Genomic DNA, 13,458 nt, shown 5'->3' on the forward strand with positions numbered 1-13,458 from the left:
CCACAAACTAAGAATGGTTTTTATATTTTTCAGCAGTTAGAAAAAAATAAGAAATATTTTTTAAAAAAAAGAATTTGCGATGTGAAAATTATATAAAATTTAAATTTCAGTGTTCATTAATAAAGTTTTATTAGAACAAAGCCACACTCATGTGTACATATTATGGTTTCTCTTTCACTATAACACAGTTGTTTGCACAGAGATCATATATGGCACTCTCACTGCTTCACTCTTCAGCTCTGCACAATACAAATCTCAATAACTCAGTTATAACTTGACAACATGTTAAGTGTCATATATAGTTATACTGTAATTTTTATTATTATTATGAGTGTATACACGGCACACAAGAAGAGAAGACTTTGGACTTTGAATGTCATACTTTTAAGGCACAGTATAGTATGGATTATTTTGTTATTGAATTAGATGGTAAAGCACTGTATTTATTATGTAGTAACACTATAGCTATGTTAAATGGATATAATATATATCTACATTACCACACTGAAGACTAATCATAGAAAATCAACAGTTAGAAAAATTAGAAAATTTAAAATGGGAATCTTATCACAGAATTTCCTCACCAAAAAAGAATGAAAATGAAAATCAGACTGCGACCAAAGTAAGTTTGTGAGAGCTCATTTGTTAGCCAAGCTAGGAAGTTATTTACTGATGGTGATTGCAACAGCCAAAGAAATGTGTTGAGAAAAAGTAAATTTGTTTAAGAACATTAGCCTTCGGTGAGAACAGTTTCTTGAAGAGTTGATGGCATTTGGAACAACATAGCAACTTAAAACAAGGCAAATGATTCGAAAGGTTTTCCTTGGCTCATGATGACCCAACAGATACTATTGATACTTGCTATGGTTTGAATGTATCCCCCAAAGTTCATGTGTTAGAAACTTAATCCCAATGCATCAGTGTTAAGAGGTGGGGCCTTTAAGAGGTGATTAGGTCACTAAGGCATGAATGGATTAATGTCATGATTGCAGGACTGAGTCTGTTACTGTGCGAGTGGGTTTGTTATAAAATCAAGTTCAGTGCTCTCTTGCTCTTTCGAGCATTCTCTCACCATGTAATTCCTCTAACATGTTATGACCCATCAAGAAGTCCCTTACTAGATGTAGCTCCTTGATCTTGGACTTCCCACCCTTCATAACCACAAGCCAAATAAACTTCTATTGTTTATAAATTATCCAGTCTGTAATAGGAGCACAAGGTACTGCTCAGTTGATTATTTGAGGAATCAATGATGAATATGAAGTCACTGAAGAATTAGCCTCTGTAAATAGTCTGTGTGGTACAACTACAGGCAAGAATATTTTCAAAGAAATTGAAAACACTAATTCACTATAACCTGAGGTGGAATCTGCTAAGTTGCAACTGATGGTAAAAATATAGGTGGAGCGGAAATAGGCTTAACTGAACACAATTTACCAAGCATTTGAAAATGTAAAGTTTTTTAAGTCCCTGATTATTCATTGTGTTATCAGCAGAAAATTGCAGAAAATATATGAATTTATCATGTGTTATTGAACCAATAGTGTCAAAGGTAAAATTCATTCACTCCTGGGGACTGGTGGGTTAGCTCAGTTGACGAGAGCGCAGTGTTATAACACCAAGGTCAAGGGTTCGGATCCCCTTACCAGCCAGTTCCAAAAAAAAGAAGAAAAAAAACCATAGTCACTCTTGTGACATAACCATTGTCAGTTTTGAGAGTTTTTGTCAGATATAGAAGCTGAAGATTCTGACTTGCCCTACTGTATGTTCAGTGGCTTAACAAGAGTTAAAGGTTTTTTTTTTGTTTTGAGATCAAGGCCAAGACTGAAATTTTTCTGAACAGAACCACCCTCAGCCACTCTTATAAAACACTAAATGGCTTTGTACATCAGCTTTTGCTACAGACTTGGTAATATTCGTAATGAATTCAACCTAAAACCATAAGGCAGAACAGTGCTTATATGCAAAACTTATGCTAAAGTTATTTGACAACAGCTAACATTATTTGAATCACAAGGAATGTTGCACTGCTTTATATTACCTCCCAGGCTGTCAAAAGTTAAAACAAGAAGTGAGATTTCCATTCCTACATGAGTTTGCAGCAGATATATTTTCCAAGTTCATTCCACGATGCCAGACCCTTTTTTGGACCTCCATGGAAGTGCAAAGGAAATTTCCATATTTCAAAATCTATTTAACTGTGCAATTGAGAGGCTTCCACTTAACCTTCCTTTGGAAGTGATTAATCTGCAGTATGATGACATGGTAAAAGGCAAATATGAAGAAAAGAATTTAATAGAATTATATTCTAGTCTATTAATCTTTCAAGTAATGAATTTGCCTAGTTAAAACCACATGCTTATGGGCCGGCCCGGTGGCGCACTGCTACAGTGCGCCGCTTGGGAGCACGGAGGCGCTCCCGCCAAGGGTTTGGATCCCACATACAGACCGGTTCCTGCTCACTGGCTGAGCGAGGCGCGGGAGCGACACCGAGGGTTGCAATCCCGTTGCTGGTCCTGGTCCGGTACGGGGGCGACACTGAGGGTTGCAATCCTTTGCCGGACATGGAAAAAGACAAAAAGGAAAAAAAAAAAAAAAACCACATGCTTATGGATTGATGTCAGGATTTGGTGGTACCTATCTGTGAAAAAACATTTTCGAAGATGAAATACCTCAGATCTTATTACAAGTTAACATTAGCAAATGAATATTTGCAGTTGAACCCCAATTAAGTGAAATACTATTCTCCCCCAAGATATTCCATTCTTCTAAGTAGTAGACCTGTGTTATAAAGAATTCAGTCAGGACATTTTGAATTTTGTCAATAAAAAGTTTATCGAAAAATTTTTTCTCTCTATGTAATTACACAATGTCCTTTAGTTAGCCTCCTGGCCTGCAAAGCCTGAAATTTTTGCTGTCTGACCCTTTACAAAAAAAATTTGCCAACCCCTGGCTTAAGTAAGGAAGGTAGAACTTGGAGCTTAAAGAAAAGGAAAAATTTCTTAGTAGATATCCTAGTGAACATACTGTTGATTTCACATAGTGTCCGTTCTTGGATTTACATAAGAGGGAAGGACTTTTCTCTTGGCAAATAAATTTATGCATTTTGCAAACAATAGCCAGTGAAATATCTGCATTTTCCTTTCGCAAGCTTTACTAACCTAATGTTAATTCTTAATTTGGCTTATAGACAACATCAACTGGGCAAGTGGTGAGGATGACCATGTAGTTGCTAGAGCAGAATATGATTTTGCTGCTGTATCTGAAGAAGAAATTTCTTTCCGTGCTGGTGATATGCTAAACTTAGCTCTCAAAGGTAACAAATCATGAATAAATCAGAATTATCTGTGGATTTTTAATATTTATAAGTACAGTATTAAAAACTGCAACAAAGGATCTTGTGAATTGTTAATTATCTTTGAGGTAGTTACTAGAATTTCTCTTTCATGTCAATTCAGACCTTGCAAATTTGGGAGAGTCAGGGAGAAATGCCCCAGCAGAATTGTTTCAATAATGTTTCACTGAGATAAGGAAATGACTGTTTATATAGTCTCTTCTAAACTCAAAACAGTTGAATTCAAACTCTTGTTAATCCCCCCACACAAAAATATAAGGTAAATTCTAAATGTAATAAATCTAATAAATTAAAGGAATTATGTAGCATCATCTAAGCATGCCTATCTGTCCATGATTACTGGGACTGGTGTTGCTTTCTTTATTATTGGAATAGTGTTTACTTCAGAAACTCCATCGTGAATATTTTAGAAATTACTGTCAAGAAGTATTAAAGAACCTCAGCAAGAAATTTATGTACATCTCAGGTTTCTTTTTGGACTAGGTCACTAATAGTTTTTAATCACTCAAGACACAATTACCTTTTTCTTTACCTTCCCCAAATAATTATAATCAGGGGTTTTGTGGATTTATTAAAAAGAAAATTTTGTGTGTATTTGTGGGGATTCACGTTTATTGCAAAAAGTCACATTTTGTTGATAAAGGTACTGTTAACAGTAACAGCTATCATTATGTACAAGGCACTGTATTTTACATATTTTATTTAACCCTCACAATGATACTTTGAAGTGGATACTGTTATTATCCTGTGTCTGTTTTACACATGAGAAAACTGAGACGCAGAATGAGTAAACTGTCCAGTATCACAAAATTAAGATGTGGTAGAACTGGACTGTGAATCTAGATTTGTCTGACTTCAGCACCTGTGTTTTTAACCACTCTGGCTGTTTTCCATGGGAGTATCTATTAATGGAAACTTTAGCCTTTAATGGTTTTTTTTGTTCTTAGTGTTTACATGGGGGGAAAAGATACATTCAGTATTCATATTATTAGTTTAATGTGTGAATAATTGAAAGAGTACTAAACATGAAAGGTTATATTGTACCTAAATTATAATGTTAAGCTAAAATTGTAATGGTTAAACAGCTTTTTAAAGACATAGGTAAAATAGGTGGGAAAATGCCATATAAAATTGAATGTATTAAGTAATCTTTCCTACTGCATAAAGTACTGCCTTTAACTTTTTGTCATGTGGTCTTCAGTTTTTTGCCTATCTTGGATCAAAATTAACATTCACTATCTTCAGTCATATGGAATGAATGTTATAGTTTAGCCAAGAGTAGGTAAAAAATGCTGGCTGCATAGAGGTATATATTTATTTTCTATACTGTAGAGCTAAAGCTGGGGTCTGGAGCTCACAGACCCCTCAAGCCCATTCACGGACCCTTCACACACAGGTCTGTGAGCTAGGTAACTGGACAAAATGGTCCTTGGAGCCTTGGCTGAAGGAGGAATAGTCTTTATTCAGCACACACATGTCTAAGACCTAGGCAGTACAAAGAGAAACTCAGAAACTCAACTGCTAGGGCAAAGTCCAAAGAAAAACTGAGCAGCTGCTAGCAGAGTAAGCATGCTCTATTTTTAGATGTGAACTCTCTGCCTACCAGCCTGCTTCACAAACTGAAGAACACACAATATCAACAGAACTAAAAAGATATATTGGTGCACATGTGCACTAACTCCACCCACACACAACTTGTTTACAAGAAATGTGCACTGGACCCCCAGACCTGAGCTGAGGGAGCCTTACTAAATTATCCTGTTTTCCCCACATATGCTTACGCCTAACTTACCCTATTGAGAAGAAACAAGATGATCATTCCTTAGATTCCGATTTAAAATGTGAAAGACACTGATGTTAGTTTTCAGCTTTTGAGAGAACTGAATCTGCTTACCCTGTGAATGGACCAACTGACAAAAACTTTATGTTCTTCAAGGTAGAAAGAAGTATTTAGTAAGTATAAAATTAAAAACAGATTATAAGAATGGACCCTAGAACTGTTAAGCTTATTCGGCATTTGATTTTGAACATACACAAGTGTAATATTTGTTTATATATTCTATCTACTATGTTAGTATAACACAGATTTTACTTAATATATTTTACCATCACTATTCTACTGGATCTCCAAAGTATGTTATAATTCCAAGGCTGTCTTTTTTTTCCCCATCAGAACAACAACCCAAAGTGCGTGGTTGGCTTCTGGCTAGTCTTGATGGTCAAACAACAGGACTTATACCTGCAAATTATGTCAAAATTCTTGGTAAAAGAAGAGGTAGAAAAACAGTGGAATCAAGTAAAATTTCCAAGCAACAGCAGTCTTTTACCAACCCAACACTAATTAAAGGAGCCACAGCTGCTGATTCTTTGGATGAACAGGAAGCTGCCTTTGAATCTGTTTTTGTTGAAACTAATAAGGTTCCAGTTGCACCTGACTCCACTGGGAACAGTGGAGATAGACAAGGTCTTTGATATCTTTCATGTTTGCCTTCAGTTGAACAATACTTTAGAGTACTTTTAAAAATTATTTCTTACAAAGAAATTAATCCACAATCCAATGAAAACATTTGTTATTGGCTATTCCAGCTGTTTTGCTGCTAGAAATATTAGTTATACACTAGTATGTTAGTCTAGTGACCTGGTTACATTTTACAAGTTATTGGACCATGAGGACATTTGTTTCATCTAGATTTTGAGGTTATGGAGATTGCTATCATTTTCATCTTATTTAAATCCCTAGGTTTATTGGAAGAGTAAGACTGATAAACTATAGAAAGAACAGTTTGCTACAGTAGGGATCATTTATGCTTTTTGAAGTTCTAGATTAATTGACATGGAATCCTTAGAAAATGAGTAGATAACATATAAATATGAGAACAGGCAAAGTGGCTAATTTTTTACAACCTTAACTAAACTGAATAATAAACATTTTCTGATCTGTATTATTTCCAGTTTTGGGTTTGCTTTAGGCAATAATGTTTTCACCCACATACAATTGATACTATTATCTTTTATTGTGCTTTTTGAAATTTATCTTGAAAAGGTCACTAGACGCTTTCTGAAGGAAGATTGGTCTAGAATAATAGAATATTTAGCCCTAATATTTTCCCTGTTAGTAAAAATTCTGAAATTTATCTTTCTTACAAATTTTTTCCATTTCTTGTGAGGATCATAACTCTTTATCCCTTTACAATATGACTAGTTTTCATCCTAGATGAATCACAATACATGAAAGGTTTGCTTTCTTTTCCTCCAACCAAGACTTAAGTTCATTGAGTTTGTAAAACGATATAATCAGTTCTGACAGTAATGATTTTTAATCTTTTCATAGGTTCTCTGCTTCTGTCTAGTATAATTTTAAAATTGCATGTTCAGGGCCAGCCCATGGCTCACTCGGGAGAATGTGGTGCTGATAACACCAAGGCCATGGGTTCAGATCCCATATAGGGATAGCCGGTTAGCTCATTGGGTGAGCGTGGTGCTGACAACACCAAGTCAAGGGTTAAGATCCCCTTACCGGTCATCTTTTAAAAAAATTTTTTTTAAATAAAAATAAAATTGCATGTTCAGGATGTTCTTTAAAGATTGAAAATGTGTCACATTGTATACACATTTCAGTTCAGTTTCTAACTACTGAAACTATAAAATGCTCTACTTCCATTTAGAATATGATAACGCTATTTGAGTTTTTGTTTAGTAATGATTTTAAATGCATTTAACTTTCTGTACACTGAATATTTCCCCACAAAATTGGAAAATTTGTATACGTGCTGTGATTGTACAACAGGTTAATACTGTCAGGAATACAGGTGTACAAGAAAACATTTACAGATATTGTTAAAAGCTTTGAATTATTTAATAAAGATTGTGATTTAGTGTTTTTATCTTTCTTTTTATAGACTTTATGTTCACCAAATAAATAATTCTAGAACAGTTCAGACTAAAACATACAGGAACCAAATGTATACCCAACCTAGAAGAACTTTATTAAAGGCTTCTTGGGGAGCCCATTTTTGAAATGACAATATAATAAGTAACATATCATTTAAAATAGAATCTTAATCCTATGCGGAAAAAATAAATACTTAGAGTAAAATTTATTTGTTAGGCGTATTTTTCTAACACCCAGATATTAGCCTTCAAGTTGAGGAGATAGTTTCTTGTATGTATTATTTTCCATTTGTGTTCTAAAATTAAAGGTTCTGCTTTGATTTGTTAAGAATAATTTATGGGAATTTTGTTCTTGAAACAAATTTTTAATAAAACAGATTATTAGATTTGGTGTTGAGACATCTTAATTGAATGCTAGAAGTAAAGTAAAAGTGAAATGTTGAGTCAGCACTATTTAGGTTAGAAAAAGTCTTTAGAGTTTGTGACTACTATTAAAAATGTATAGGCAGAACAGTATAGTACAAAATGAATGACAGCAGTTTCACTTTTCTTAGGGTGTTTATTGTTGGGTCAAGTATGCTAAATTACAGTATACATAATCTGAGTAGTAACTTTGTCTGAAAATTCCCTATCAAAGTCTAGAAAATAAATTTAGGGCTAGAATAAGCAGATAAATTTTATAACCTTTTTATCATAACAGTTATAGCATAATTTTTTTAGATGAAGTTAGTATAATGTTCAAGGTCCAGTATTGTTATTTTTAGTAACTTATTTAAGGAGTGCTACTTTACAGGAATTACTAACTGTGAAACCAAAATATTTTCAATATCATAACAGTTATAGCATAATTTTTTTAGATGAAGTTAGTATAATGTTCAAGGTCCAGTATTGTTATTTTTAGGAACTTATTTAAGGAGTGCTACTTTACAGGAATTACTAACTGTGAAACCAAAATATTTTCAATTAAATAAGTCATAAGTTACAATAATAAAACAAGGTTTTCAAAATTTTTAGGATTGTATTTAATCAGTTTAGAAAAGAAAAGGTAAAAGGACTATAAATTCTCATGTTTTAACATTTTATCTAGGTACTTGGATTTTAGTCTGTCAGTGTGTCGTAATTATACATCTACTTTAATACAGCTATCTTTTACCTTCTGCTTTCTTTAATGGAAAAAAGAACAAATAGAATTCAGTTAAATTTTCATTTTTGAAGATTGTGAAGTAACTTTTACTGAGGAAATAAAAATGTGTTAAACTTGACTTTTTTAAAGATAAACTGTTAACTCTTGCAGGATTGGAAATACTATAAAAAGTATTTTTCTTCACATCATTGTGTATATGTATTATCTGCTGCAAACTATTGTGTCTGTTCTATTTCTTTGTGATTTAAAAGAAAATAATAGATTTACATTTATATAAAAGTTAACTACAGGGGAGTTAAATAAAAATAAGACCTCAAATTGAGATTTTGGGAGACCTAGATTCTAGTCTGGACATCACTACTTACTGTAAGATTTAGGTTCCATTATTTATTTTTCGGTTTCTTTGTTGGTAATGGGGATAGCTGCTATATCTGCCTCACATGAGAGTGCTTTTAAAAAATATATATAGGACCATCAAAAGTAAGATTTTATGGCAATGATACATTTTGTAAGTTTTTCCACATATACTTTTTAAATCCTCAAAGTTTCACAGAGTATGTATATCAGGCTGGAATTTCAGATTCATGTGTATTTAATTAAAAATTAAAATTAGTTCACTTGTACCTATAACTTTGTCCAAAATGTAATTTAAAATAATTTTACTTAATAGCAGAACAGCCTAACTTGGAAAAAACACGGTGAAATATTTGTTCAACACAAGAAATTTTGTTTTCTCAGTATTGCCTTGAAATGTTCTTTCATACTGTTTAGTTTTTTATTTAGCTTATTTGGGAGAATAAACTGTTTCTTTTAAGATCAGCTAACTCATGAATCCTGTGGGGTTCTTACTACGTAATGCCCCATGTATAGTTTTTCATGTTTTAAGAGATAATGTTTATCTAACTTTTAAAAGTGTTTTTGCTCATGTAAAATAAGTGTTTTTTGTTTTGTTTTTTTAAGGACCTCAGTTGCTCAGAATTGAGTCAGTCATTGATTATACTCTTCATTAATGACACCAATATCATTGGTCCAGAAAGGCTGCCCTTGTGGTGTTTTATTTTACAGTAACAGTTTTTATTCATCTCCTACCTGCAATTCCCTACTCCTCATCCCCTACTTTAATATTTGTCCTTCTGAAATATATTTCATATTTTAAATATTTCCTCAAAAAACTATATCATAATATTTACTTTATATGTTTTTAAATTTTATATAAATGATATTGTGGTATAGATTTCATTCTGCTTCTAACTTTCATAAAATATTAGGTTTTCAAGACCTACCCATGGTTCTTATATAATGTACTTCTGACTGGTGTGTATTATTCTGTTGTATTCAATTATTTTTCTATTGTATAGCTTGTCCTTTCCTCGGTCATAAATAGTTAGTTTGTTCCCAGTTGTTCCCACTTCTACAAAATTGTACCTGTCTTCTTAGGAACCTGCCCTTTAGTTTCTCTGGTATACATGTCCTAAACTAGAATGGATGGGGTTAGGGATATATGCATATTTGATTTAAGTAATGTTGGATTGTTTTCAGGAATGATTGTATCAATTTTCCCCTCCAGTAGTAAGATATGAGGGTTTTATTTTCTCTACATTTTCAGCACTTGATATTTTCTGATTTTTGCTAATTGTTTATGAAATTGTATTTTTTCTTAATCTGCTTTATCTGATTACTAATGGGGGTCATTACATGCCTGTTAGTTGTCCTGGTTTTCCATTCTGTGGATTGCCTATACTTAGAATTTGCCCATTTTTCTATTAGGTTTTTCTCTTTCTTGTTGACTACAGTACATGAAATTTTTAGGTATTCTAGATATTATTTTCTTGTCAGGTTCAGCCTTCGGAAATAACTCCATCTTAATTTGCTAATTCTTGTCTTTTGTATCCTTCATGGAATAGAAATCTCCCCAACTGTTTGTGTTTTTAAGGTCTTATTTTTCTATCAGTTTTATAGTTTTACCATTTACGTTTAGGTCATTTATTTAATTGTAATTTATTTTTGGATATAGTATGGGGTGTGAATCCAACTTTTTCTCCATCTAGTCATTAAGTAGAAATAGTTAACAAAACCCCTTCCCTCTCTGTAGAAAATGACCTTGGGTTTACTTTCTCCTTAGCACTCTTCTTTCCTTGGAAATCTACTTGATTAAGATAAATAAGGAATGTCAGCTGCTTACCAGACTTTTTTTTTTATTGTAAAAAGAAAAAGCAGAGATTTTAAGAATTATCTTAGTAAGGTATAACTCTGATAACCAAGCTTGTTGCAGGGACCTAGAACCTAACTTCAAGGGTTTTACAAAATAGCGCTTCCTGAGGCACATGAGGGTTCCCTAGGGAGGATGCTCTCCTCTACATGCTGTTATGCCATTGTTTACTGTGTTATATCCTTCTGCCAAACCTAAGTGACCTTGGTGCTAAGTTATGTCCTTTGAGGACTTGTGTCAGTGTCTGCTGAGCATGCCAAGTAGGATTGCAATCAGTTTTCCTAACACTATCTACTAAATAATCCATATTTTCCCCATTTTATTACATACCAAGTTCCATAAACATGAAGTTTTGGGGCTGTCTGTTCTGTTGGTATATGTCCATTCTTTTCCCAGTTCAACATTGTCTTAATATAACTTTGTAATATTTAGTAAATGAATGTCCTGTCTTTGTCCTTCTTCATTAAAAATATCTTAGCTATTTGTGGAGTTTTATTCTTCAGTATAAATTTTAGTATCAGTTTATCAAGTTCCCTAAAACAAGCTGTTGAGGTTTTCATTGGAATTGCATTAAATTTATAGATTAACTTAGAGAGAGTTGACATACTAACAAGATAAAAATCATTTGTGAACATAATCTCTTTTTTATTTGGAACATCTTTTTTATTTTGTTTATTTATTTGGCTAATTCCTAGGTACTTTATAGTTGTTGTTGCCTTTGAGAATGGTATCTCATTTCTGGTGCAGACAAATAGATTGAACTTAGTAAGTTGATCTTATATTTACAGGTTTGATGAATGTGAAGTTCTAATATTACTGATTCTCTTGGGTTACATAAGTGGAAATGCATATAACGACAGTATATCTCTTCCTTTTCAGTCCTTATACTTTTCATTCCCTTTTTTTGATTGGCCAGATTGTCAATTTATATTTGACAGTATCTGTGGTAGCAGGCATTTTTATCTTATTTCTGTTTCAGAGTCTAAAGTTGCTCAATTAAATGTGGTGTTTGCTGTGAGTATTATGCTAATTAGTCTTTAGCAAAAGAAGTTCTCTTTTATTGCTAAGTTAAATCTATATTTGTTTAGAAGGTCTTTTGGTTTTTCACCTTTAGTAATATGGTGAATGACATTGATTTTCTGATATTGAACCATTCTTTCATTCTTATGTAATTTTTTTTAATGAAATCATTCATTTTATCAAATATATACATGTGAGTGTAATTTCATAATACTTTAACTTTTAAGTTAGTGAAGTTGTTTCTGTCCTCCATGTCTGTGTCTCTCATAATTTCCATCTTTTTGTCTCTTTGTACTCCAATCTGGGTCATTTTTTTGTGTGTATATTTTCCTGTTTGCTCATCAGCTGTGTCTAATTTGCCATCTAACTCATTCACCTAGATTAACTTCCACAATTATATTTTAATTTCAGTAATTTTCATTAAGTAATTACATTGCAATAATTATATCTAGAATTTCTCTTGTATGGGATACTGTTATATTTCAGTACATGTATACAATGTGTGATGATCAAATTAAGGTAATTAGTGTACTCATAGTCATAAAACTCTATCATTTCTTTTTGTTTTTCAATCTCCTGTTCATTCCTGATAATTTTTTGTGCCCTTTATTTAAGTATACCAAATTATATCTCCATAAGTTCCAATATCTGCAATCCTTGGGAGTTAAAATGTTTGGTAGCATCTGGTCTCATCACATGTGTAGCAGTCTTTATGAACTCATTGCTTGTTAATCTGTGTGAGTTCTGCAGGGCAATATTGGGTAAGGCTTGACTACACAAAGGATTTGCTTCTGCCTCTGCTGGTAGTATTAGGGTACCACCATTCTGGGACCACTCCAGTCCTCCCTTGAAGGTCTTGAATAAAAGTGGGAAACCAAGATCAGCTTTCCCCCACTTTACTTACCAGCCCAATGCTCAATATCTTGACAGCTAGGCCACTATGGGTCTCCACCCACAGGGCACCCCCTTCTGCCTGCAGTTTCTCATCCTACTGGTTTTGATTGATTTTGCCCCTCTTTCTCACACTTCTTCTGAGACCAGCAGTATTTTAATGTGTGTGTCCCAGCCCAGGTCTATCTTTTTCACCAGGACAGTCTCACATGTAGCCCTCCACTCCAGAAGTAGGAGTTCCCTCCAATTTCCAGACTCTTAATAGCCAATTACAAATTTTACATTGTGGAAAATCAGTAATATCTGGTGGTTTTGTTTCTTTTGTATATTTTGATTTTTAAGTACTAAGAATATTTACTTTCAAAAAACTAATCCTTACTCTGAAATTAGCTGGGAAATTTATTTTCAGTGGGATATGAGGAGAAACAGGTATGAAGTATAGTAATACTAGAAAGTAGAAAAGGCATAATTTCAGGGGGAAAGCTGGCAGATAATAAACCAGTGGGCATGTATACTTCATCTTAGTTTTCTCATTTTGCCACAGATTTTCACAGGGCCTTAAATTGAGATGGGCATTTGGAAACTTCTGCTTTAAAACTTAGGAAGATTCCTAAGTGCTTTCTCAGTCATCAGGGGAAAAGAGCAGATACATTTATAATAGTGTAGTTCAGTTTTATGTATGTTTTTTGTAGTCTATGATAATCTTTGAAATTTGGTCATCCATGCATGATACATGACATCAATTAATTGGAAAAACGCACTCCTCAACCATTGTATTACTCATTAAACACGTTTTTCCATTTGTATGTGAAAACACAAACTTTTTTTTTTTTTTTTTCCCTTTTTGTCTTTTTTATTGACCCGTAACGGGATCGCAACCCTCGGTGTCGCGCCCATACCAGGGACCTGCAACGGGATCACAACACTTGGTGTTGCGCCCGCACCACG

The 13,458-nt window shown here is 33.4% G+C and overlaps 1 protein-coding gene across 1 annotated transcript in view; it reads left to right on the top strand.

Annotated features, from left to right (window-relative positions):
• The window catches only part of PEX13 (peroxisomal biogenesis factor 13), a 27,392-nt gene extending 21,095 nt beyond the window's left edge, over positions 1–6,297 (top strand). The window contains exons 3-4 of the mRNA XM_008570137.1: positions 3,191–3,316; positions 5,529–6,297. Coding sequence (XP_008568359.1) covers positions 3,191–3,316; positions 5,529–5,827 — 425 coding nt within the window. The 3' untranslated portion in view covers positions 5,828–6,297. The remainder of the gene's footprint in view (positions 1–3,190; positions 3,317–5,528) is intronic.
• Positions 6,298–13,458: the final 7,161 nt, after the last annotated feature.

This window comes from Galeopterus variegatus, unplaced genomic scaffold (genome assembly GCF_000696425.1).
Source record: "Galeopterus variegatus unplaced genomic scaffold, G_variegatus-3.0.2 Scaffold574, whole genome shotgun sequence".
In the NCBI taxonomy this organism is placed as follows: Eukaryota; Metazoa; Chordata; class Mammalia; order Dermoptera; family Cynocephalidae; genus Galeopterus; species Galeopterus variegatus.